The sequence below is a fragment of the Gopherus evgoodei genome, chromosome 6 (assembly GCF_007399415.2).
Source record: "Gopherus evgoodei ecotype Sinaloan lineage chromosome 6, rGopEvg1_v1.p, whole genome shotgun sequence".
Classification (NCBI taxonomy): Eukaryota; Metazoa; Chordata; order Testudines; family Testudinidae; genus Gopherus; species Gopherus evgoodei.
The window spans coordinates 40,700,739-40,728,412 of NC_044327.1; the positions used below are offsets into that span (position 1 = coordinate 40,700,739).

At 42.2% G+C, this 27,674-nt stretch overlaps 1 protein-coding gene across 2 annotated transcripts in view; it reads left to right on the plus strand.

Annotated features, from left to right (window-relative positions):
• PTAR1 (protein prenyltransferase alpha subunit repeat containing 1) overlaps positions 1-25,652 on the plus strand; it is a 49,445-nt gene extending 23,793 nt beyond the window's left edge. For both annotated transcript variants that reach the window (XM_030566280.1, XM_030566281.1), the window contains 4 exons: positions 5,625-5,729; positions 9,986-10,199; positions 21,358-21,674; positions 24,755-25,652. In XM_030566280.1, coding sequence (XP_030422140.1) covers positions 5,625-5,729; positions 9,986-10,199; positions 21,358-21,674; positions 24,755-25,100 — 982 coding nt within the window. In that variant the 3' untranslated portion in view covers positions 25,101-25,652. The remainder of the gene's footprint in view (positions 1-5,624; positions 5,730-9,985; positions 10,200-21,357; positions 21,675-24,754) is intronic.
• The last annotated feature ends 2,022 nt before the right edge of the window (positions 25,653-27,674 follow it).

Consider the following 27,674-nt stretch of genomic DNA (forward strand, 5'->3'; position numbering starts at 1 on the left):
AACCTGACATAGGAAATTGTTGGCAGAGCCAGGATTAGAACTCAGGACTTGATTCCACTCCCTGTACAGCACAGGACTTCACCAGGTGGATTAGAGTAATGGTCTATTTAGTCCACTGTGCAATCTTGAACAGTGGCTAATACTGGATACTTCACAGGAATGTGTCATATTCACATAAGGAACAATTGTAGAATAACCTGTTCATAAGGGAAGTTTTTTTGTAATGTCAAGTGAGTAGTGGTTGGTTGGTGCCCTGAATACTACTTCCCTTTTAAAATTATACCACCAGTTTATGAAACTGGAAGTTATTATCCATGTCAATGGCTTACCCCTTTTTGAGTTCTACTAACCTTTTTTAGTTTCTCCTAAGCTCTGGGTGTCAGTAATGTTTTGAGGTAAAGAGTTCCACAGGTTAATTATATGTTGTATAGAAGAGAGAGAAAGGATTACTATTTCTTCTCTCCATTATTAAAGGCAGTTTTCTGCCTTTTAATTAGATGTCTCCTTGTTCCAGTATTGAGAGAAGGTGCTTGATTGCCTTTCATTGCTGCTACTGCTTCTAGCCTTAGTCTCCTTTATATGGAGGCCAGCTTTTTGAGTCCTCCTTCTCCATTCCAGTCTGTCTTGAACGAGTTCCTCAGATACTCCACAGCTAATCAAATCTTTTTTGTATAACATCCATCCAAATAGTTCTGGGTCTTCCAACCCTTCTCTTACCCTCCGCTTCCAAGTTTAATACGTTGTTTCTGCTACAACTTCTGATCTTCTTTTCACATGCCCAAACCATCTAAGCTGGGATTCCCTCAGCTTTTCTGTAATTGGTACTGCCTTTACACTTCTCCCTAATTCATTTGTTACAAACATGAGATTGACTGTTTCCATAGCTGTCATTGTTTTAATTCTGCCTCCATCAGGATGTCACACCTTGATTATTTTGAGACTCTGATATTCCATTTGCTAATGGCACTGCTGTTCGTCCAAGCTGAATATCAGAGTGAGTCATACTAGGATATTTAGACACACCTTTCAATGGGAGGAGGGATGTGGACATGCCCTGTCCCAAGCATATCCTCTGATTTTTTTCAGTCTACATGGGAACTGTGCAAGCTTGACCATCACTTAGGCTACATAGCCCTACTTCCCCAGTGCACGTAGGGGAGCTGCAGCAGGGACTTGCCTCCCTTTTCCTGGGAAGCAGTTCCTTGCATTCCCCTAAGCACAGAGACCGCAATTGATCCCCCTTGCACAGGGAAAAGCTCTTTCTATATTCTTTCCACCCCCACACAAGGGCCAGGGACAAGTTTAAATAATTGTTTGGGGGGGGTTAAACAAGAAATTGCAGCTTTAAATCTAGGTGGTTTTAAATATTTAGACATGGAGATTTTCTCAGTTCAGTTAGTTTCTTGCTGTTGGAAAAATAAAGAAATCAGCCCATTAATACTGTATTTGTGGTGAATAGTTGTCAGATCCAGATAAAGAGTTTTTTTTGTTTTTTTTTTCCCCAGCCTATAATATAATTATCCAGGTTGGTGCTGTGAACTTATTTTTGAAGTGTAATTGATTAAAGAAAAGGGAAATGTGGCAGTAATAGTAAAGGGTTGGCTATCATGAGAAAAATGTATCTTTGGGTATTGAAATGATAAAATTCATGGGGCTTTTAAACAGAAAAACCACCATTGAACCCATTCTGTAACACCATATGTAAACTTCTCAGATGTTGCTATAAGTAATGTTCTCTGTAGCTGTATTCCTGCTGCTGAAAGTTGAATTTTTTATTATTTTTTTTTTTAAATGGAAGTATATAAGAACATAATGTGCATATTGTGTCAGACCAAGGGTCCATCTAGGCCAATATTCTGCCTTCTGACAACAGCCATTGCCAGATGCATCAGAAGGGATGAGCAGAACAAAGGCAGTTATCAAGTAATCCATCCCCTGTCATCCAATCCCAGTTTCTGGCAGTCAGAGGATATGGGGGGACAAAGCATGGGATTGCACCAGACCCTCTTGTCTTATAGCCATTGAGGGACCTATACTACATGAACTTATCTTAATTCTTTTTTTTCTTTTTTTAACCTATTTATATTTTTGACCATCACAACATCCCCTGGCAATGAGCTGAATAGGTTGACCGTACATTGTGTGAAGAAGTACTTCGTTATGTTAGTTTTAAATCTGCTGCCTATTGTGTTATGATATTGGGTAAATAAGACTTCCTTATTCATTTTTTCCATGCTATTCATGATTTTATAGACCTCTGTCATATCCCCACTTAGTCATCTCTTTTTCTTTCCTGTCTTTTTTTAATCTCTCCTCATATGGAAGTTGTTCTATACACCAATCATTTTCATTGCCTTTCTCTGCACCTTTTCCAATTATAATATATCTCTTTTGAGATGAGGTGACCACAACTGAACACAGTATTCAAAGCGTGGGCATACTATGGATTTTTATAGTGGCATTATATTTACTGTCTTATTTATCCCTTTACAAACGATTCCTAACATTGTTAGCTTTTTTGACTGCCACTGCACAGTGGGTAGATGTTTTCAGAGAACTATCCACAGAGACTCCAAGATCTCTTTCTTGAGTGGTAACATTTAATTTAGATCCTGGCATTTTGGATATATATTTGAGATTATTTTCCAATGTGCATTACTTTTCTCTCATCAGCATTTAATTGTATCTACTATTTTGTTGCCAAGTGACTCAGTTTTGTGAGATCTCTTTGCAGTCAGCTTTGGACTTTACCTATCTTGAGTAATTTTGTATCATCTGCAAACTTTGCCACCTGACCCATAAATCTTTTTGAATGGATCATTTATGAATATGTTCAACACACAGATCCCAGTACAGATTCTTGGACAGCCCTGCTATTTGCCTCTCTCTACTGTGAAAATTGACCATTTCTACTCTTTGTGCCCTATCTTTTAACCAGTTATCTGTCCATGAGAAGACCTTCCCTCTTTATCCCAGGACTGCTTAGTTTGCTTAAGAGCCTTTCGTGTGGTACCTTGTCAAAGGCTTTCTGAAAGTTCAAGTATACTATATCAACTGAATCACCTTTGTCCGCATGCTTGTTGACACTCTCAAAGAATTCAAATAGATTGGTGAGGCATGATTTTCCTTTACAAAAGCGACATTGACTGTTCCCCAACATATCTGATACATAGCTGTACATGATAATTCTGTTCTTTTATTGTAGTTTCAACCAGTTTGCCTGGTACTAAAACTAGACTTACTAACCCGTAATTGCCAAGATTGCCTTTGGAGCCTTTTTTAAAAATCGGCATTACATTAGCTATCCTTCAGTCATCTGGTAAACGACAGGTTACAAACTACAGTTAATAGCTCTGCAGTTTCATGTCTGAGTACCTTCGGAACTCTTGGGTGAATATCATCTGGTCCTAGTGACTTATAGTAACTCCTCACTTAAAGTTGTCCCAGTTAACATTGTTTCGTTGCTGATCTATTAGAGAACATGCTCGTTTAAAGTTGTGCAATGCTCCCTTATAACGTCATTTGGCAGCCACCTGCTTTGTCCACCGCTTGCAGAAAGAGCAGCTCATTGCAGCTAGCTGGTGGGGGCTTGGAACCAGGGTGGACTGGCAGCTCCCCATCAGCTCCCTGCTCCCCTAAGTTCCCTATGCGGCAGCCACCCAGCAGGCTATCAGTTGCTGGGCAGTTCAGCTGTCCGTCCCCCCGCTGTCATGTGCTGCTCCGGCTCTTCCTTGGAGCTGCTCTTGGGAGCTTCCTGCTTGCTGTGTGGGGGTGGGGGAAGAGGGGTGCAAATGTCAGGGTATCCCCCTCCCCCTCTCGTGCTCTCCCCCCTCCCCCGGCTTACCCCATCTCCATAGAGCAGCGGGGGACACGACAGGGCTGGAGACGGAGGGACCTTGCCAGCAGCAGCGGCTGTCTCAACTTGCTGATCTACTTAAAAAGGCAATGTACTTAGAGTGGGGTCAGCGTACTTAAAGGGGAAATGCGCATCTCTGTCTCTCACACACACACAGTGTGTGTCTGTCTGCCATGCTGTCTCCCCTCCCACCATTTGTGCTGCCTTGTAGAGTGTGAGGCTACATTAACAACGTGTTAACCCTTGAGGGCTCAGCTGAGTGCTAGCTCATTTAGCAGTAAGGCATTCCCTGGGAAATATCCCACCCACTTCCACCCTCTGGCTTCACCATCTCAACCAAGCTTCGCAATCATCATTGCTGTGTACGGTATTAAATTGTTTGTTTAAAACTTATACTGTGTTTATTTATATATATATATATATATATATATAAGTCTTTTAATATAGTCTGAAACAGGGGAGGGTGATGGGGAAGGAGGAGAAGAAAGAAAGGAGTGCTCTTTTCTCTCTCCCATCAGTTAAGCCATCCTATGCCACACTTTCCCCTTTTTTCCATCCTGTTCTGAAGTAGCTGTCCTAGTTTCTCATATTTAAAATCTGGTTGTTCTAGAAGTAACTGACTTCATTCACTAGTGCTGTCACATTGACATCTTTTTAGAATGAAATTTTTCAGCCTCCTTTCATTCTTTAGTTATGCACGGGCAATTAAGTCAGACCACTGTGGAAATGTTAGGCATTTTTTCTTTAATTCCACTGGACTACTCATGCTTATTTAAGCATATGCTTATTTAAGCATATGCTTAAGTGCTTTTCTAGCTCAGGGCCACAGTGCTCAGGATTGAGCTTTATGCCGGCAGCATCTCATTGCTATGCAGGTGTCTGGACTGATATGAAATCCATATAGTTGCAGGTTTCTCAAAGATTTCACTATAATGTGCCTGTCTCACAAGTGTGCAGGGGAGGGATTGTGACAGATGAGATGAGAATTAAGATTTGGGAACACTTTTTTACTAAATATTCTGTTATAAGAGTAACTAAACCTACACTGGTCTGGCTTTCTAGTTTATTTTAAAAGCAACCCTACAATACACTTCTAATGATTTCTAAACTTTTTTTTTTTTTTGGTCTCTAAGTTAGTGATACCTAATACCAACCTTAACCCCTGTTTCAATCTATTTATATATGTGTAGAGATTTATTTCATTAAGATGCTTTTTAAAATGTAAAACAATAGTGATTTCATGAGTGCTTTTCTTTGTAGCTTTTAATTGTCAACAGGAGTTGCGTTTATGTGATCGATGTCAGTGGAGCTTGCTTGTGCATAACTGTCTTTTTGAAATGTGTATATCTTATGGCAAAGCTTTGGAAGATAGCTCTAGGGTGTTTAAAGTTATTCCTAATCAGTCAAAAAATTGTTTTGCATGCTAATGTTAGCACATGTCAAGTTTTCTACTGCAAAATATTGTGCAACTCAGGAACAGATCAACTTTGTAAAGTTGTGTCATCATTTCAGGATGAATTACCGCAGACAGAAATATAGACCATTTGTCCAGTGCAAAATGCAGAACACAGATTTTTACTTTGAAAACAAGCTATCTGGTTTTAATAAAATGGATGCTTCAATTTTTGAAATTTTTGTAATTTTTAAAGTTTGTATTTTAGATATCATAGTTGGTTGTATTATGTTTCAAAGAAAATGACATGCATCCTTAAAGGAACAATCAGGTGTACAAATGGATTTTTTTTTTCTTTTTCTTTTTCTTTCACAGGAAAGAACTAATATTATCTGGCACTTTAAGTCCAGTTAAGGATTTACATCTTGGAAAACTGGCATTAACTAAGTTTCCGAAGAGTCCAGAAACATGGATTCACAGGTTTCTTTTTTTTCTTCCCTTCCCCCCACCCCCCCAAATATATTTTTCATACTTCTGTCTGTGTTTGAGGTAGGAAAGGTGTGGATGGAAACAGAGCAGATTTCTAAACCATCTACTGTAAAATACATTGCTTTGATTTTTTTCAAAAAATTCTGATCAACTCTGTGTAAGACTTAGTGTTCAAATCAAATATGTGTTTCTGCATATTACATGGCTTTTAATATAACTACAGTGGTGTGTAATTTTTTTTCATTTTGTATTCCCAGTGTGACTGCTTGAAAATTGCCGTAAAATTAATGCTAGGTTTTCCAGATTTTACTTTTTTTTTTTTTTTAAATAAATGATTTGCCTTTAACTTGTTTATCTTGTAGATCTGCCAGAGAACCAGGATACGTTAAAAAATATTTTTTTGTACTTGTTGCTAGATTATATCCCATTAGTGTATTGTAATATTTTTCCTTATGACTATATTTTCACCGTCCATAAGATTATGCAATGACTATGTCTCCATTACTGAGCAATAACAAAGAAAAGGTGGTTTTGTTTTTTTTTAAAAAGGCAACCCAGTGCTTAATCAAATGTACCAAATCTCAGATGCTTCGGGATGGCTCCCACACTCCTGTCTGGTGAGTGGGGCTGGTGATGCCTGCAGGCATATGGTAGAGGAAGACTGTAGTTCTGGCCCAGTGGAGCAGAGACCCTAGCCAGATCTGCGAGAAGTTGTTGTCATCGTCCCTGGCTGTGTAGGAGGTCACCCCACTGCTGAATGGCTCTGTCCCTGACCAGAAGCCATTCAGCAGTGATGTGGTCTCCCCTGCAGCTGAGGACAGTTCCTCCTCATGACTCTGCCCAAGGATCTCTACTAGAGCCCACCAGGACTCCAGCCTTCCCCATACCATGTGCCTTCAGGGATCCAGTATCACTGGCCCTGTGACCATGCAGGGACTTCCCTGTGACTAGGGGCTCATCCTCCTCCTTATAATCCTGGCCAGGGATCTGTGCTCTACTGGGGCCAGGACAACTGCAGCCTCCCCTGCATGTTGTACCCTGATGTCTTGGGCTCCTCAGCCACACAGAGAGACCCTTGCAGCCACTATGTTAGTACTGCCCTATCCACAACTCTTTCTGCCACAGCTGTAAAACAAACAAACAAACAAAAAATCAAAAGAAAATCTTATAAGTAAAAATCAATACAAATTGTCACAATTAAAAAATTGAATTCTGCCAAGCTTAGTTATACACGTATGCGCGCACACATCCGTTTCCTGCTATTTTGCTTTAATAGTGTTGGCATGGAACCAGAATTGAAGAATTTAATTGTAGTTACACTGGTTTTTAGCTTTCTAATCCTGCAACTTCTTTTCACCACCTTTACCTTTTTCACACTATTTGAGTGCTTTGCCTTATGTAACTACATTATACAGAATGAAAAGGAAAGTAGATGTGATGGAGAGGAGAGAAATAAGTTGCAAGTGCCATGATTTAGCAATAGCTGCCTGAGACTCCTTCATATTAGACAATGCTGGACTGTTAACTGTGCCATGTAATATATTATGTACCTGAAGTCATGTATGTCATTCTTGAACAGTGACATTCTTATGAAATAAAGAAAAGTCAGGTCTTCCTTTACACACATTTTTGCCCTTCACATTTAGTCTTAAAAGTCAGCAAGGTTCCGCTGTTGTTGATGTGGGGCATGCACACCCTAGTCAGGGGGAGAGAGACATTCTTTTAAAAAAAAAAATGTAAAATAACAAAAGTTGACAGAAAAACTGTGGAGCAGATGGAGTACCTGAAACCAATTTTGTTAAACCATTTAGATTTCAAGTTGATGATATCACTCAATGAGTTTTTTATATAACTTTGTAATCTTATGAATAAGCTATTTTCGACTGGTTAATTTTAATTTTTAAAGCTTTATTAAGGAAAGAGTTCATCAAGCAGATGGAATGACATTGTGTTGTCTCACTTTCATTTCAAATGCTACCAAAGTAGACAAAAGGGTGTAACTTTATTGGTCTCAGTTGTTAAAACTTGTAGGGCCTGATTGAGAGGTCCACTCAGCTTTCCATAGAATCACCTGTTGCAGCACTGTCTGTCTGTTTACGTGCTGCTATTGACCTTCCAATGTCTGCAATGCCTTTTTTAATGAAAGATATTTGAAATGAATTTGATCAGACAAATATACTTTTTAGCAGCTTTACTTTGACAAAAGGTTGTATAAGCAGTCAGTATATCTATTGCAGTTTTGAGACAGTGACTTTCTTAAAGTGCAGTTCTACGCTAAAGTGCCTATCACAAATAAAATGCAATGTGGGAATCTGTTTGTTTGTCTCAGTGATTCCAGGTCAAATGTGACTAGTTTCCTAGTAAAAAAGGTTTTTTTTCTAACTGCTAACCCAGCAATCTCTGCCTGGGACCTCAGAATTAAGCTGGATTTCTTTTATTTATTCCTTTTATATCAGCACCAGTAATAAAGGGTACTGCAGGAGAAATTGAAGCCACATTGATGCCTGTGTACCTCTATTGCTTTCGATGAGTTTGCACAAGTGTAACTGATTGGAAGTTACAGTTCTGTTCAGGGCCGGCTTTAAGTCGATTCCCCTGATTTGCAGGGAATCGGGCCCCGTGCCTGCGCTTAAGAGGGCCCTGCTCCTTAGGCGTCTTTTTAAATTTTTTTTTTTTTTACTCACCCAGCCGGGGGGGGTCCGCTCTGGGGCTTTGGCAGCATTTCGGCGGTGGGGGGTCTGCTCCGGGGCTTCGGTAGCATTTCGGCGGTGGGGGGTCCTTTGGTGCCACGGAAGACCCCCGTGCTGCCAACGCTCTGGACCGCTGCCAGGTATTCAAACCGGGCCCCGCCGTTCATAAAGCCGGCCCTGGTTCTGTTAATGTTGCACAAGAAGAAGTAGAATCCCATTCAATTGCACTTTACTGCTTTTTACTCATTAGCCCTGCAGAGTCAGTACAGGAAGGTATTTTTTTCTTTTGTGACTAAAGTCAGCAGATATGACTGAATCCATACACAGGGTTCAGATCTGTTGATAAGAAGGTATTTTTACATAATCCTTTTTCAACATAAAACCTCACTTTAACACTATGGATGTCTTGTGAAAAGTGAATTCTTCAAAATCTTATAGAAATATTCCATGATTTTTTTTAATTTTTTTGGCAAATTTTGTATATTCAGGTTTTTGGTAACTTTTTTTTTTTTTATTGACTTCCTCAAATTCTCAACATTATATATGACCAGTAACCGTAAATGAACAAAGAGATCTGAAGTTAAATACAGTAACGCCTCACTTAAGGTTGTAGTTATGTTCCTGAAAAATGTGACTTTATGCGAAACAATGTTAAGCAAATACAATTTCCCCATAAGAATTAATGTCAGTGGAGGGGTTAGAGTCCAGGGACATTCCCTGCAAAAACTGAACATGATGATGAGCCCACACCATCCAGCTGGAGTGCACCACTCCCTCCTGACAGCACATGCATGGCTGCACAGGTGCTGACTTTCCAAATTGCTGGAGAGTGCATGCATGAGTGAGAGTGAGAGAGATGTGCATTGCCCCTTTAAGTACGCTGACCCCACTTCAGGTACGTTGCCCTTTTCAGCAGATCAGACAGGAAGCAACAGCTTCCAGCAAGGTCCCTCTTTTCTGTTCCTGAGCCCTGTCCCCCCCCTTCGCTTTGTGGAGAGGGGGCATAGAGCAGGGGGGCAAGGGCAGGAGCAAGGGGTCATCCTGATATCAGCACCCCGCTCCCCCAGCAAGCAGGAAGCTCCCAGGAGCAGCTCCAAGGCAGAGGGCAAGGCAGGAGCAGCACAGAGCCACATACCTTACCTCAGAGGGAATTAGGGGAGCTTAATCCCCACAAGGAGGGGCTGCTCTTCTAGAGAATCCTGAAAACAGTGGACAGAGCAGGCAGCTGCCTAACATTATAAGGGAGCATTGCGCAACTTTAAACGAGCTTGTTCCCTAATAGATCAGCAGCATAACAATGAAACCATGTTCACTGGGACAACATTAAGTGAGGAGTTACTGTACTCTTAAATGTGTCTATTAACTGAAGACTTCCTGTATCACAGGTTTTATGTTTAGTCTGTTTCTTCCCCCCCAACCTCCAGTTTACTCTGAATTAAGATGATGGAAAACTCCACATATGTTGGTTAATTTTATAGTGAAATAAGGAACAAAACAAAATGTTGTTTTCTCTTAAAACTGCTTTTGCATTGTTAACCCTCTACACCATTTAACCAGACGATGGGTGCTGCAACAACTAATTCAGGAAAACTCCTTGCCAACTCTTGTAACTAAAGGGAACTTGGGAACAGTGCCTGTGGAAAGAATTCAACGATTAGTGCAGGAGGAAATGGAAGTCTGTTGTGAAGCTGCTGGGAGATACCCAAGCAACTACAATGCCTGGTCCCACCGTATCTGGATTTTACAGCATTTGGGAAAGCTGGATGTCAAGGTACAATACTGGAGTTTATAAACACTTATGCAGAATTTGTGCATTTTAAATCTGGATCATCATAAAGCAGTGTGCTGTGGGAGAGGTGAATAATTGTCTCCGTGGTGATAAACTGATGTACACAATTAATGCTTTAGGAGAATAAGCATTCCAGGGACAAAGACTGTTCTGTTGCTCTGTCAGACTCTTATCAATGTAACTGGCACCCATCTGTTGGTGCTTAATTGATTAGAGGGTAGATGGGAGGTGAAGCAGAGGACTGAGCATAAATTCTGTGCTGGTATAATCTGTAAGAGCCCATTAGAATAAAATACTATGCAACAGATGTCATTCTAATACTCCCCTTCTTTGTTTTACCACCAATGTTCTTTCATGTCATTTTGTGATGTCAGAATGTGTGCATGGAGGACTAGTATAGGATAAAGAGACCAAGCAATTTAGAAACAGAAAAGTGGTCTTATAAGCATTTTCATGAGATCCAAGACACCCCTTCATCCCAGTTTATGCTGAGTTTTAATAAATCAGCATATACATCAAAGAGGCAAAACTGACTTACTGGCCTTAAATATGCCTTATCAACTTCAGCAGTGATGTCTTGTGAAAATCTTTTAGTTGCACCTCAGGCATGTTCATATGGTTCATCCAAAAATGGAATGCACTCAAGGCCTACAGGAAGGTGAAGTTCTTGACATGATCTAAAATTAGAAGTACAGTTTTCTAATTCCTTTTACATTGTGATTTCTCAGCTGTGAGGTGAGTTCAATGCCTTTATTATGCTGATGCTCTGACCTTCCATGGTAGCTGTTCCTGACTCTGCATTCTTTCACTATCATCACCCCATCTGTGCGGTGGGTTTTTTGTTTTGTTTTGTTTTGTTTTTGAGAGGAGAGTGCAGACTATGTAGAGCCACAAAATCTGTTCTGGGCCTATCATTGACAATCTGGGAGGTCATTTTGCTTATACTTTTTCACCTGAGAACATTTTGTAAAGATCTGTACATATTCCATAATATCCTGAAAAGTGTGAGGTAGTCAGTTAGTCCAGCAGCTCTCTCATCTAACTCTTAAATAAAAGGTGGGTGTGAAAAATTCAGAACTATGAAATTTGGGGGATTTATTCATCAGGAATTGAGGACTCTCAGACAAGCCCTTAATGGCTGTATTTTTTTTTTATTATTTTTTGTCTTTCAGTGCAATTAAGTGGAACACAACCATTCTCCCCTTTAATTGGCAGCAGTTGTTTGAAGGTCAGGGCACTATCTCAAATGCTTTTGCAGCTGCTGTTCTCATAGCTGTAGACTTTCAAAATAGGTAAAGCAAGAGGCTGCAGCTTGACACACACAGCTCTCCTTGGATTTAGAATTTGTCTGGTGTTTTCATTCACGTACAGCTATGTGAATTGCATTGAGCAACAGCAATTCACAAATAATTATGGCTGTGAAGGAAATGCATATCACACACGCACACCAGTTTTTTTTTTTTTATTTTTGTTTAAAATTTATATTCTGAAATTCCCTCTTCCCTTTGCCTTCCATCCATCTTGGCAATCCATCCCAGTTTCCCTACTGGTCTGCTTTTAATCCTTTAGGAAAGAGCTTTATGCTTATCCCAGAGTCCTTTGCAATAACTGCTGATGCAGCACTTGAGGCATCATTGCCATGCTGCATTAGAGGTGTCTGTGGGAACTAGGCGGGCTGTTAAAGTTGGGGAACTGGGGAGGTTTAGAAGTTTTAGGACATACCTATAATCTAGGGAATGTAAATACACAAAACTATAAAAAGGACATTTTCAGTTTGGTGTATTTGTGCATGAACACTCTGAAAAGAATTCATGAGGGCGGGGAAAAGACAAATGGAAAAAGGGAGACATGACACTTCCCCCTCCATATAAAGGACCATAATTTTGTAGGTTTTTTCTAATTTTGTACCTTTGATCAGCTGAATGTATGTAATTCACTGTGAATGCCAATTATAATATTTAAAGGTAAACCTGCCTGACTGTGACCAAAAATTAGGTAGCTAGAACACTTCATATTGGTGTGTTTTTTACTCCATGACTACTAGCACCTGCAGTTTTGCATCCAAGTTGAGGCTCCTTTAAAAATGTGGCCCAAAATTATTATTAACATTTACATACTGTAAACGGTCCTAGAAAGCTATTGGGTTTTTAATTATATTTTTTTCTAAATCTAGAACATTTTGAAGCTCATTCTAAAACACTTTATTCTTGGAAGGGTATAAAAAATCTCAGGTTAGAGTATGGCCCTAAATTTAGGTGGTGTTACAAAATTATAACCAGAGCTTCAGTCTCATTCACTAAAAGGTAAATATTATCTATCTTTGATCCTAAAAATCGCACTTTTAAAAAAAATAAAATAAAAAATAAGAGCTTAGTGTTTGCCCAGTAAACCTACTACAGGCTTTTAACTATATTATCTGCTTGCAGAATTAAATCATTTTGTACACAAGAATCACAGTAAGAGAGTAACTCAAATGGCTCAGTCCTACAGAATATGTGTGTTTTAGATTACGTGGGCTGGCTTTGTGGGGGTTGACCTAGTCAGCTAAAAGGCCATTGTAATGGGGTGGAGTATCTTGCATGCAAGTCTTTCTCTTGCTGACTAACTTTTGTCTGGTATTAGGATCATGAAATCCAGATTTCTTTTTGCCAGCTCTATCTGACATCTGGTCAAGTGAGATTTACTAACGTCAACCTAGGATATAAAAAAAGGTTAGCATATCTCTCTGGGACATAGGGAACCAAGGATAGGGGAGTCCTGCAGGAAAAGGTTCTCAGAATGGACAAACACAGGAGGAAGCTGAGATTTATGTGGTGGTGGTGGTGTTTATAGTAACAAAGGCAAATGTTAGAATGGGGATAAACTCACTTCATATCTTTTGTATCTATTTTCAATTTGGAGCAGTATGGAAGCTCCACCTACTTTTCTTACCATGAAAGACAAAAAAGAGAAGCGCTCACATCAGAGCTAGTCAGTCAAGGAGCTGCAGATACCTTCTCACATTTGGTTAGCTGGGAAATAACTCATCTCTTGTGATGGATGGTAGAGGCTGCATTGAACATTATACCCTTAAACAGAATTGTCTTGTTTGGTGACCAGACTTAGCATAGTCTTGGACTCTCATAGCTAATTGGATGGTAACAAAATAGATTGTTTAGCCTTCATCAGTGCTTGAGTTCTTCTGCCTCCAATTCCTTCTTAAATAGCAAGCATCTTCCACTGTTGTGGAGTTTATGTTCTACAGGGAGTGGGGTTTCTAGGTAGGTCTCAAGAGGCTAGGGGAACTTTTTTTTTTTAATTCATTTAAAAAAAATAAAAGTTTGATCATCTCATAAAAGAAGTCAAATGCAATGTGTGCAGCACAGGCACAAATTACTTAAAAGGCTAGGTTTTCTTAAATAGTTCTTGAGGTTGCCATTGCTTTTCGCAAAAATCTTTAAAACTGCAGATAACATCTGCCAGAGAGAGGGAGGATGGTCTTGTGGTTAAAGCATAGGACTAGGAGTCAGGAGTTCTGGTTTCTATTCCTGACTCTGCCACAGATTTTCCTGTGTGATTGTGGGCAAGTAATTTTAATCTCTCTATGCTTTAATCTTCTGATCTGTAAAATGAGAATGTAAACTCTCTATACATCTGGAATGTAAATACCTTGCAATGCCAGCTACAACAGGGCCATGCGAATGCTTGTTCTAACTTTCAGGTGACTTTTTGTAAATAAACAAGCAGATATAAATGTAAACAAACTTTGTTTGTCATATTGATAGGCTGAACCAGATGTAGGACTGAATGGACTTGTAGGTGCTAAAGTTTTACATTGTTTTGTTTTTGAGTGCAGTTGTGAAAATAATAATTATACATTTGTAAGTTGCAGTTTCGTGATAGAGATTGCACTATAGTACTTGTATGAGGTGAATTGAAAAATATTATTTCTACCTTTTTTTATATTGCAATTATTTGTAATCAAATATAAAGTGAGCATTGTACACTTTATATTCTGTATTGTAATTGAAATCAATATATTTGAAAATGTAGAAAAACACCCAAAATATACCAAATATAAATTTGGTATTTTATTAAGTGCAATTATAACTGATTAATTGCACCTATTTTTTAAAGCTCGTTACATTTGCCTTGCATTAATTACTTGCATTAACTGCAATTAATTGACAGCCCTAATTAATTGGTTTCTATCACAAGCTATAGTCTAGTATTTAGAACATTATTTTACTGGTTGAAATTCTTTCCAGGAAAAAAGTTATTAAATCCCTTTTTAGCAGTGTTTGTATGACTCAATGAGTAGCTCAGCAAATCAAATACATTCCACCAACATCTTCCTATACAGCGTGGTTTGCTTTTTTTAAAAGTAGCTTTCACTGTAAATCATCAATAGCCATCGATCTGTTAACATTCAAACAATGTCTTTTTCCTTTTAGTGGAACAGTGCACTTCCCATATTTTGGCCCTCAAGTCTTTTTACCATATTATGAAAGAGATTTTGGAAGTAACTCCATTGTTGAACTGGCCGGAGGCTTTCCATTGCAAATCCTATTTTTAAGATATGCAAGTGAGCATATCTCCCATCTGTTTTGGAATGTTACTCCCCCGAGTAAGGGGTGAAGAGAGACTAGCCTCTGCTCAGGAGTCTAAATTTTCATTACTCAAATCCTGCACCTGATGTTCTCCCTCCCATTGAATATGAATGGACTTCCTCTGATCCCAATCCAGCCGCAGTATCTCAGATGTTCTCTGATAGTGTTACTACAGACTGATTGTATCATGAATTAAATAGCATTCCTGTTGGTTCTAAATTTACTGGCCGTTCAGTGAAATAAATAACTCAATGTCCCTCTTTTATATGGCAGCATGATAAAAAGGAAGGACTTTTCACTATATCCTTTATGATCACGAACACCTCATTCAAGTGCTCTGTAAGGTTTTTTACAAGCTAAATAAACCCTAGTTCTCAGGGTTTTTTTATGCTATCCCAGACAGTGAATTTATATCATATTTCAAGTTCTAGAAGATGAACACTGGATGAATGTGAAGTATTTGGAGTCGTTCCTCCTGTGAAGGAGTTTGGAAGACTTTGTTTAGTAGTTTGCCACTCTCGCAGTAGGTGGAAGCAACTCCTCTCTTTAGACTTTATTTTTCTTTTTCTTTTTTTTTCTTTTTTTTTTTTTTTTAAGCTGTCACTCTGAAATCGCATGGGGACCTAAAGAGGACGATCTAGTTCTAGACCCCTTCCACAGGTACTACTTTCACACCCTTGAGGGAAGGTCTCTGAGACTCTTTCCTTTGTAGAGTGTGGAAAAGCTACAAATGCTTTTGTGGTAGATGGTAAATAAGCAAATCTTAGTTCTTCGAGTACTTACTCATGTCGTTTCCATTCTAGGTTGCACACACCCATGTGCACGGTCATCAGTTTTTTGTCTTAGCGGTGTCTGTAGGGCCAGCGGTGGCGCCCCTTTGAGTGCTGCACTTATGCTTCGTCCCTACACCCTCTCAGTTTCTTCTTACCACGTGTGGTGGTTATCCGGAGCACTTTTCCTTGCATAGCAATGGCTAGCAGTTTTGTCTCCTCTGAGCCTTCGGGCCTTGTTTGTTTATAGTAGCTAATGTTAAGTGTAGTTAGAAGTTAGTCCCAGTGGGGACTTCACCCCAGGCAGGACTACCCCAGTCTCTAATGTTTAAGCCTTGCACGAACTGTAACAGGCCTGTGTCTGTAAGTGATCCCCCCACAGCAGCTGCCTCATGTGCTTGGGGGAATCGTATGTGACGGACAGGTGTCATATTTGTAAAATTTTTGACCAAGGACGCAGAAAGAGCAGGATATCCAAATGCAGGCTCTCCTCATGTAGGCAGCCCTTCATCCACCTTCCAAGCCATCTCACCAAGACTTGCCTAGTACCTCAGCCTCAGTGTGCAGCGCACAACCGGCACCAGGTTCTGCCCCTCACGGCTCCCCATTGCCGGTGCCCCAAAAGAAAACAAAGAAGCATGGCTCCCCGGTACTGACCAAGAAGGGCCGTGGGACAGCGGGCAAAGGACTGAGTTCGGAGCCACTCGGCCACACCGGAGCCATGTGAACGTGCCTTCCTTGTCAGGGCCCTTAGCCCCTTAAAGGATCCACCACCGACTCCTGAGAGTGGTGGGGGACCCAAACTCCTGGTGGCATCAGCATCTTCCCAAGCTCCCCCAGCTCCAAGAGAACAGAGACCTCTGCCCATGTTGCCAGCACCATGCATGCCGCAGGAAACTGCAAAGGTTCCCCATGAGAGCAAGCCAGCTGTTAAGATCCCTCTGGGCAGTGGAGCACCACTGATTCCCACAAGACAAGGCAGCATTCTCCTCCATGCCGCAGCTCTCTGGAGTCGCAGCACAGATCCTTTGGGGCTTGCCCTAGATTACTGGCACCGCAATTGCAGTACCTGCTGTCTCAACACGGATCGCCTAACGAGAGGTGCCAATCTCCATATTACCGGCACATCCTAAGTGCCGATTTTGGTTGCCTGCCCTGGAGGAGCACTCCCCATCGCGACTCCGGTTCCTCCTGGCACCAGTCCCCAGGTTACCGCCACCAATCCTCTCACTCCAGGTACCAGTCTCCAGCAATGACCATCAGCAGGCAGATGCAGGCATCGATGGCCCCACTGTGGTCACCAGAAGAGAATTCCTCCGGCATGAAAGGCCGTTCAGCTCCCTGCCCAAATTCCTCTGGTGCAGTTGTGCTCTTGAGGCCAGGTGGCCTTATTGGAGCACGTGGGGCATGCCAGTCATGATGATGCCCCCTTCACACCACTCACCTGCCACTGCGTCGGAGCAAAAGTTGTCAGTACCAACGGTACTGGGCTAGGTGTATGAGTTGCGCTTGGAGGTCAAGGTAGAGGAGACAGCACTCACCTCTAAAGCTTCCTCCGCCATGGGGGATGATGTCCCAGGGTCTCCCCCAGTAGTAAGTCACTGTCTTCATCCCCAGATGGGCGGTCACAGGATTCTCAAGGGCCGGCCTGCCTGGCGACTTTAAAGAACACCAGGCCCTGCTTTGATGGGTGGCCAAGAACTTGGGCCTAGATGTGGAGGAGATGGCCAAGCAGGCAGAAGAACTCCTTGTTCAGCATCCTCTCAGCCTATACCAGTGCATGATGGGGTCCTCAAAATTCCCAAGGCCCTCGAGCAAACCCCGTCTTCCATCCCTTACCTCCAGAAGGGCCGAAAAGAAGCACTTTGTCCCAGCCAAAGGGTTCGAATACGTTTTTGTACACACTCATCTCTGAGCTCACTGGTTGTCTGTGCGGCCAACAAAAAAGACAAGCAGGGGCACACCAGCTCAACTCCCAAAAATAGAGGCAAAAAACCTGGACCTTTTGTGGGGGGGGGAATTTATTCCACTGCCAGCCTACAATTCCAGGTCGTGAACTGTCAGGCCCTCTCGAGAAAGTACAATTTTAATTTATGGGACTCCCTCCATAAGTACTAGGAGTCCCTCCCACAGGGTTTAGCTCAAGAATTCAGAACCCTAGTGGAGGAAGGCACTGTGACAACTAGGTGCTCCCTCCAAATGGCATGAGATGTGGTGGACTTGACGGGTTGGATAGTCATGTCGGCAGTGATCATAAGGCGCAGCTCCTGGCTATAGACCGCTGGCCTTTCCCAAGAGATGCAGACTTTGATCCAGTACCTCCCATTAATTGGAATGGTCTCTTCTGTGAACAAACAGATTTAAGGCTGCATGGGTTGAAGAATACTCGGGCAACCTTTCGCTTACTGGGCATTCATATGCTGCAGTTTGCACGGAAGCAGTTCCGGCTGCCCCTGCCACCAAGGCCTTGGCAGCCCATCAGGGATCTGCCAGGAGAAGGGATAAAGAGATGAGTTTTAGTCATCGCTGCCCTTCTTTCTCCTGCTCACCCACACAGCCTGGCCCGGCAAAGCATCCCGGGGGCCAGAAGCACTTGTTTTGAAGGTGCGCTCAAGAGTGACATCTCAATCAGTTCCCCGAATCCACCCTGTCCTTTCCTCGACCCTCTTTGTCTCTACCGTTCGGCCTGGTTGTGGGTCACCTCAGACTGCTGGGTGCTGGACATAGTATCTCGGGGCTATACCCTGCAATTTTCAGTCACCCATCCCTCCCACTCTTTTTCCCATCCCTCTTCAGGGACCCTTCTCACAAGCAACTCCTCATTCAAGAGGTCTAAGACCTCCTGAGCCTGGGAGTGATGGAGAAGGTCCCTTGGGACATGAAAGGAGAAGGTTTCTATTCCCACTACTTCCTAATTCCAAAGGCAAAGGCGGGCCTCATACCTATCCTGGACCTGCGTCACCTCAGTAAGTCTCTCAGAAAGTTGAAGTTTCACATGGGCTCCCTGCTTTCCGTCATCCCCCTCTCTGGATCCAGGAGACTGGTACACCGCCCTCTACTCGAAGGACACTTATTTCCATATTCCCATGTCAGATGCTTCCTCTGTTTTATAGTGAGTGGGCACCATTTTCAATTTACAGCGCTTCCCTCTGGCCTCTCGGCCCCCAGGGTGTTCACAAAACGTATGTGCCAGTGGCTGATTACCTGAGGCACCGAGGGGTCCAGGACTTCCCGTATCTCGACAACTGGCTCATACCTGCCTGCGGCTGTTGGACCACATGGCTGCCTGTACATACATGGTCACTCATCCTCAGCTCTATCGCTAGCTCCTGAAAGCATGGCTGGTGTCATTCCCAACAGTCTACATTCCCAACAGGCATGACCTGGACCACATCAAGTCATCCCTGGATTGGTGGTTGGACCCCAGGTCAGTGTTGGAGGGGAGTCCCCTTTGCGTCCCCATCGCTAACCCTGGTGTCTGATGCTTCGGACCTGGGCTGGGGAGCCCACCTGGGGGAGCTGAGCACCCAGGGCCGTTGGTTACAGAACGACGTTGTCCTCCACATTAACGTCAGGGAACTCAGGTTCTCCTGGCCTGTCAGGCATTCTTGTCCTACCTGAAAGGCAAGGTGGTGCAGGTCCTGATGGACAACGCCACCGTGATATTACATCAACAGGCAGTGTGGTGCCAGGTCTTCGCCCATTTGTCAAGAAGCTCTCTGCTTTGGGATTTTTGTGTGCGGCAAGCCGTTCATCCAAAAATCGTGCACCTGCCTGGAACCAGGAACATCCTGGTGGATCACTTCAGCAGGACTTTCTCCTCTCGCCACAAGTGGTTGCTCCATCTAGAGGTGGTCAGCATAATCTTCCAGAAGTCGAGGACCCCCTAGGTGGACCTGTTTACGTCCAGGCAGAACAGAAAATGCCACACGTTCTGTTTGATCTGGTTAATGGACAGGGGCTCCCTATCAGGCACAATTCTCATTCCATGGTCGGGGGCGCTGATGTATGCCTTCCCACCAGTGCTGCTGATTCGGAGTCCTTGTGAATATTAGGCAAGACAGGGTGAAAGTTATCCTAATAGCCCCCGCGTGGCCTTGCCAGCACTGGTTCAGCACGTTGCAGAGTCTTTCGGTAGCCACGTCCCTGCAGTTGCCCCTTGGCCGGATCTGCTGTCACAGAACCACAACAGCCTTTTGCATCCGAACCTGGCAGCACTGCACTTGACAGCTTGGCTACTGCATGGCTAAGCGCAGGCGAACAGGCATTCTTGGCCCAGTTCCAGCAGGATAGCAGGAAATCCTTCATCAGAAGATTTACCTGGCCAAATGGAAAAGATTGAAGTGTTGGGCTTCAGAATGGCATATTCGGGCCAAGCAGGAAATCCTATATTATCGGCTGCACCTCAAAGTCCAAGATTTGTCCCTGTCATCAATCAAGGTCCACTTGGCCGCTATCTCGGCTTTCCATCTTCCGTTCCAAGGTAGGTCAGTCTTCGCTCGTGACATGACAGCATGGTTTTTGAAAGGTCTGGTGTGTCTCTACCCGAACATCTGGGATCCAAACCTTCTCCCCTGTCCCCCAATGCATTAGATGAGGCTCACAGGCTACACAGCCTGAACGTCAAGATGGTGCTGGGCTTCTACATAGATAGAACAGGGCCGTTCTGTAAGTCAAAACAGTTGTTCATTGCAATGGCAGACAGACTGAAAGGTGGTCTGGTGTCTGCTCAGAGGATTTTGGCCTGGATCGTGGCCTGCATCCACTACTGCTATGAGCTGGTGAAAAAGCCTCTGGTGATGATCATGATGGGACACTCGGCTAGGACACAAATGTTGTCAGTGGCCTTCCTGGTAAAGGTACCAATCCAAGGGATCTGTAGGGCTGCTACCTGGTCGTCTGTTCACGCATTCACATCTCATTAACGCTGGCTTTGACAGAGCAGTGCTGCAAGCTGCAAGACCATGAACTCTGAGCCTGCCTCCATTGATACTGCTTGTGAGTCACCTGGAATGGAATCAACACGAGTAAGCACTCGAAGAAAAAACAGTTCTTTGAGATGTGTTTCTCATGGCCATTCCATTACCTGCCCTCCTGCCCCTCTGTCGGAGTTGTCGGCAAGAAGGAACTGAGAGGGCATAGGGCCGGCAGCACCTGATATACTGACGTGTGAGCACAGCACTCAAGGGGCACCACAGCTGGCCCTACGGATACCAGTGTACTCCACCCAAGGGGGGAGAAGGTAAGAATCCACGGGGATTGAGAGGGGCTGGGCCACAGAGTGAGGAGCAAACCCAGACCCCTGCCCAGCTTCCCTCCTCTACCACCTTCCTGGGCTACTAATGGGCCTCAGTGCAGGGACAAGGGGTGGCATCTTAGCTCTCCCTGTGACGAAAAGCGCAGGACTCACCATACTAAAATTGGCCATCTTGCCACACCGTTTTTTCCAAGGTTCAGAAGTCTGGCTCACAAATACAGAATTATTTTGTATGTAACAATGTCATTTTAAACATGTTCTTTTGCCTATGAATTAGTATTCTGAATTGGAAAGTCCTGTATAATGAGGTAATTATTTTGGGAAAATCTTTATTTAAATAGATGCTTTCATTTTAGCATTATTTTAAACTTACCATTTTCTCCTAGGAGGAACTGTAGTAGTGGTGATAGGGTTGGCAGAAAGCTTAAAAGAAGGATTATGGGGGGGGAAATTTGATAGAAGAAACAATGTTGGTAAATTCCTTATTTATATGGATTGGTTAATTTTATACTTCTTATTTTCAGATTCTCCTTGATGAACTTTCTTCCACTAAACATTGGGTGTCCATGCATGTTTCAGACCATAGTGGATTCCACTACCGTCAGTTCTTAATAAAGTCCTTGATTGGCAGAACTGTGACCAACAATTCTATACTAGTGCAAAATCAGCTGGTAAATGAGCCAATCCCCAGTCTTCCAAAGGGTGAAAAAAATGAAGCATCTGAAGCTGCTTGTACAGAAGAACTGAGAGTAGATCTCCCCAATCTTCTAAAGGAAGAGTTGGAGCTCTGCACTGATCTTATTGATACCTTCCCTGGACATGAAACACTGTGGTGTCACAGGTAAGAGGGCTTATCAAATAAAACATCCCTTGGAATGATTTTATTGCTTTAAAACTGAAGTCAAAGAGCAAACTGTAATTCTGATTAAAGAATGGGTTAGTAAAGATTTGTTTCCCGCCCTATGCTAAGCCTTTTGATTTCCACACCCATCAGAGCTATTAAATAGAAAACTTGACTGGACTTCAGTACCTTGTTGAAATAAGCTATACACATCGTTCCATATGACAGTATCATCTGGCTACAGCCTGGATTGTCAATCTATCTCCTTGCTCCTTACATTTAAATGACAAAAGATGAATTAACTGCACAGAGTCTCCAAATATGCTTGGCTAGATAGACTGTGTAGTCAAAGGCACACTGAGTAAGTTGTTTCTGAAAACGAACTTTAGTTGAATAATTGCCCCTTTTCTTCATTCTTGGCTTCAAGTTTGGTTGTACTCTGATCTGGGACTGTAAAAGTGGTATCTTAGTGCTCCATGTTTGCTTTCCATTATTGAGACCAAATTTGTTAGGTTAGAAAGTCTTTTTATTTACACTTACAGTCCTGCAAACCAGATCTGGGATCTGAATATCCAAAAGGGGTCTTCTCACACAGCATCACTATGCACCTCTTCCCCTATAGAACATGACCCGATATAACATGAATTCGGATATAATGCGGTAAAGCAGCGGGGAGCCCCAGGCCCCGCTGCTTTACCATGTTCTGTCTGGATTCGTGTGCCGCCCCAGGCCCTTTAAATCACCGCCCGAGCCCCGCTGCCAGAGATCCGGTGGTGATTTAAAGGGACCAGGGCTCCTCACAGCAGATGGAGCACCAGGCCCTTTAAATCCCTTCCGGAGCTCTGGCAGCTGGGCTCGGGTGGTGATTTAAAGGGCCAGAGGCTCCAGCCACTGTAGGGAGCCACGGGCCCTTTAAATCCCCACCTGAGCCCTGCTGCCGGAGCTCTGGCAGTGATTTAAAGGGCTCCCTGTAGTGGCTGGAGCCTCTGGCCCTTTAAAACTCCACCAGGAAAGCAGGTCCAATCCGGCATGGCGTACCAGATCAAAACTGATACAACGCGGTCTCACCTATAAGGCAGTGAGATTTTTTTTGGCTCCTGAGGACCGCGTAATATTGGGGTAGAGGTATATTTTGCCCTTGTTAACAGTTGTGCAACTCCATTGCCTTCAGTGTGTTAGTACAGCTGTAACTGATAGGCCTTGTAATTTGAATGTAGTAAACCATTCTCCTGATGATACAAAAGAGTGGAATTCAGTTCACTCTTTCCTAAATGTGCTGGCTGGTAGGAACAAAAAATAGCAAAAACTTATTTGAACATTTTCACCTACTCAGGAAATCTAAATTACAGCACTTTCTGGTTTTTCCCTGACATTTAATAACATGTCAGTTCCCAAAAACACTGGATGAAATCGTGGCACCACTGAAATCCATGAGAATTTTTCCATTGACCTCAGTTGGGCCAGGATTTCACACTGTCAACATTCAGGTTGTTCCAACATTAAGTGAATACAGCTGGCCTGTATATATGTATATATATGTATGTATATATAATATAATTTTTTTTTTTATTTTTTTTCCCAAGTGTATGCATTTTTTTAATGGAAACTTTTGTGACAGTTTTGACTTGGTTGAATAGAAAATTTCAATAAAACTTTCGGTTTGGAGGGGTTTTCTTTTCCCCTATTGCTCACAGGTTAACATAGTCATAGTGGGATTTTTCCAAATTGAAGATACAGACTTCGAAGAATTTTATTTTAGAAAATCTTACTTTTTGAAAATGCAGAGAAATGTGGTGATAGCAATATTTGACAAGTGAAAAATCGGTCTATTTTGAAACCCAGGAGAACCAGAACCTTTCAGAAAACTTCAGAATGTTAGCAAAAATTGTTGTTGATATATTATTTTGGCCCCACTCTCTTATCTGTAGTGTACTGCTCACTGTGAAAGCTCAAAAGTCACAAAAAGAAACAAGACAGGGTTGAGGCACATTGGTGGAAGCTTGCACTGCTGCTACTGATCTGGCAGCTGTCATGAACATTAAAATTATTGTTGTGTTTTTTTTTTTAAAAACCTAAATATTTAGTCTCCTCTATCAATTTAATGAAAGAGATCACATTCATATTGCACTGAAAATATGGAAAAATGTTGGAAAAAAGTTACTATGTATGTGTAAAGTATCAGAGAGGTGGCCGTGTTAGTCTGGATCTGTAAAAGCAGCAAAGAGTCCTATGGCACCTTATAGACCAACTGACATATTGGGGCATGTGTATGTGTAGATGTTTCTCTGAATCAAATCCTTGCTTATGTTTGTGGCAACCTCCATCCTGACATTAGGGTTTGAGCTGGGAACCTATGACCTGAAAGCATGACTTTTTATCGCTTGAGCTGAAGAAATAAGGATTTCTAGCTGAAAATTGAAAGCAACCCATATCCTCTGTGGATCTAGTACAGAGTGGAACACATAACGTGCACTGATCAATTGGTTACAAGTGCACACCTGCAATGGGGGTCGGTAAGCAATGCTAGTTTTGTGAAGATACTAGATTAACAGAAGTCTCCTGAAGACAGAAGCCTTCTGTTTTAACCTGGGGACTGGTACAGCATGGGCAGCAATAGTCCACTGCATGGGCAATGAAAGGAAGCATGTATCTCCACCTGGACTTAAGGAACTTAGTCTGAATTCTCTGTGCTTGAAGTCTGCTGAGCTTGTTGCTCAGAATGTCAGTTGTGATAGTGGTTGTAGTGCTCTGATGTTTGCATGATAAGGAAGTGACGCGTGAAACCACCTACTCAGCTGACAGGTATGTCAAGTACCAGCTGTTGAATGGTAATAATTTTTGGTTACTATTCAGATCAGAGAAGTGAAAGGCTTCATATTTCATTGCCTAACAGGAAGTCATCCCTTTTCCCACCTTTGCAAAATAAGCTGATTTTTGTGGGAAGTTTTTGCTCAGAGGGCACATTGAAATGTAATTTCAATTACTTTAGTATCTTTAGTTGTGGCAGCAGTTTGATTTTTTTTCTTCAGTGTCTAACTTTTTTTTTTTTTCTTTTTCCCTCCCCTGATCTTCCTTTGAAGACGGCACGTGTTCTACCTTCAGCACCATTTAAACAACAAACTTCCTCTTCCAAATGTACAGTTGACATCTGTGGACAGCAGTGATGGAACTTTGAATAATTCTCACCCCAGTACAGCAGTCAGTCATGTGACTCATGCCATGGATGTTGATGGTTTAAATGATTCAAGCAAACAAGGCTATACTCAAGAAACCAAACGCCTGAAGCGTGCCCCTATACAGGACTCTCTTGGCTTGGAAATGGAATACAGGTTAATTGATAACATTTTAGCAACTTGCAGAGACGTAGAGCAGGCCAGGTTTGCTACTGAATACAGGAAATGGCTAGTTACTTTTCTCGGTCAGTGAAGGAAGTTTACAACCTTCAGGTTCCTCTTTTAGTGCAATATTCTCTTATCAAACACATGTATGTTTTGGTTGCAAGTGTTGGCTACCCATGTGCTTCTCACCTTTCTTTGTGGTCAGTGCTAAAATTCATATACAAAGTAATATTTCATTTTATTTATTAAAAAAATCTGGCATAGCTTTTTATTAAGCAAATATAGTTTGCTTTTTTCTTTAATCCTTTTTTAAAAAATTACACCATTTTTACATTTTTACTTGTGGCAACTTCATATCAGACCATTGTCCTGCTTAAACTGTTTTTTATCTTTATGAATATGGCCCTACCAAATTCACACCCGTGAAAAACATGTCATGGATCATGAGATCTGGCCTTTTGTGTGCTTTTACCCTATACTATAGAGATGTCACGGGGAGACCAGCGTTTCTCAAATTGGGGGTCCGGACCCAAAAGGGCGTTGTAGGGGGATCCCATGGTTATTTTAGGGAGGTCATAGTATTGCCACCCTTACTTCTGCACTGCCTTCAGAGCTGGGGGCTGGAAAGCAGCAGCTGTTGGCCGGGTGCCCAGCTCTGAAGGTAGCACCCTGCCAACAGCAGTGCAGAAGTAAGGGTGGCAATACCATACCATGCAGTCCTTACTTCTGCGCTGCTGCCTTCAGAGCTAGACTCCTAGCCAGTAGCCGCTGCTCTCCAGCTGCTGAGCTCTGAAGGCAGTACCACTGCCAGCAGCAGCACAGAAATAAGGGCAGCAGTACCACAAACCCCCGCCCCCCTCATGGTTCCCTCCCCTCCCCACAACTCCTTTTTGGGTCAGGACCCCTACAATTACAACACTGTGAAATTTCAGATTTAATTAGTTGAAATCATGAAATTTACAATTTTTAAAATCCTATGACTGAAACTGACCAAAACAAACCATGAATTTTGTAGGGCCCTAACTATGAGTTTAAAATTATTTTGATCCAAGTGGAATGTCTGGAAAACAAATGGGTGGATCTGTCACTGTAACATGAACCACCTTCCAAATTCTTCTTCTTCCATAGTGAATGCTGATAATGACTCTTAACCAAAGCCGGTGGAGTCAGGTTTTTTCAATAAGAATTATTTCTTCTGAATTGCTAACTGCCTGTCAAAGATCAGGCTGCAGTGTTTCTGCCTTCAGTTCCCCTTTCTTTGTTATTTATAAGGGCAAATATTACTACAGTACTGGAATTATGCTTTTTATTATTATCTGCTGTATTTTGTTTGCCTCACACATCTATTGTACATGGTTGATATCAAAGCCTACTAAATTGACTTTGTCAAGTCAGGAACTCAACTGTTGGATGCAGGAAAATGAACCATGTTTCACATGTGCAGTGAAGAGGTATGGTTAAAGCTAAATGCAGGATTTGTTAGCAAAGTTTCTTTTATGTCTTACTTTTTTATTTTTACCTCAATAAGCCAGAGTTAGACACACTATTTAAATTTCTGAATTTATTATGTACACTACAGAGTCCCACAAAGCCCACTAAAACGCACATTTTAAAAAGCTATAGAAAAACTAAGAACATATGAGTATCTTAGATGATGGGATAAAAAGGAGTTATGCTGACAGTTTTAGTAGTGTTTAAAATGTTCAGGGTCTCTTCCCTTCCATGCTTGTGTGTTGCTTCCTCCCACTAAGCAGGGCATCAATTGCGTTTTTCTTCTCTGTCAGTGGACATTTTCCCATCCAATCCCTCAAGTGTATGTGTGCTGGCAGGACAATTTATACAGTTTCAGGGTAGTTTTGAACGTGACTTTTTCCTTTTGGCTACCAATGCATGTATGTATAAATACTTGTACTGGCATTTTCTCGTTTTACTCTACATGAGGGACTTGCAGTGTAGCTATATCCGTGTAATCATGCCAGCGCGAAGCCCTCATGTAGAAGCATTGTGCCAGTATAAAGCGAATCTTGCACTAAGGCAGTTTTTTACCCCTGTTTCAAACAGAACAGACAAGTTAAGAGGATCCAGAGCTTCAAGAGAGATCCTTTGCCACAATCCCTGTGTGTGTTTGTCTTGTCTTGCATCAAGTGCTTCCCTAAGGTGATCAGTATCCTGCTGCTGCTCTTGTTGCTCAGAGAATACTATAGCAGTAGAAAAGCACTAGAAATACACAGGATTCCTGTGGTCCCACATCCCTTTTGAGGTTCCCATCATTGGAGTTACTCTTGCATGTTGAAGGGAAAATAGATCTCTTGTATGGTATGTTTGGCTTTAGCAATGTGGTTGAATTTAATGATCTTCTGAGAAAAGGGCAACCAATAGGGTCATTCAGGAAACAGCAAGCATAGCTTAAACAAGGTCTCTAAATGTAAACTCCTCCTGGATTTCTAACTCTGCAGAGATTGCTGTCTCCTATGACTTGAAGCTTCTGCTCATAGATACTCTGTGGCTACAATGAGTTCATAGAGATGTTTCAAATTGTACGTACTTCTTGGTGACTGCTGGGTGCCCAAAAAGTGTGACACTGCCTACCACTGTAGTTTATTACAGATTATATTGTTAATCCTAAAATTACGTTTAAAGTAATTAATTTTTGTCTCTTTCA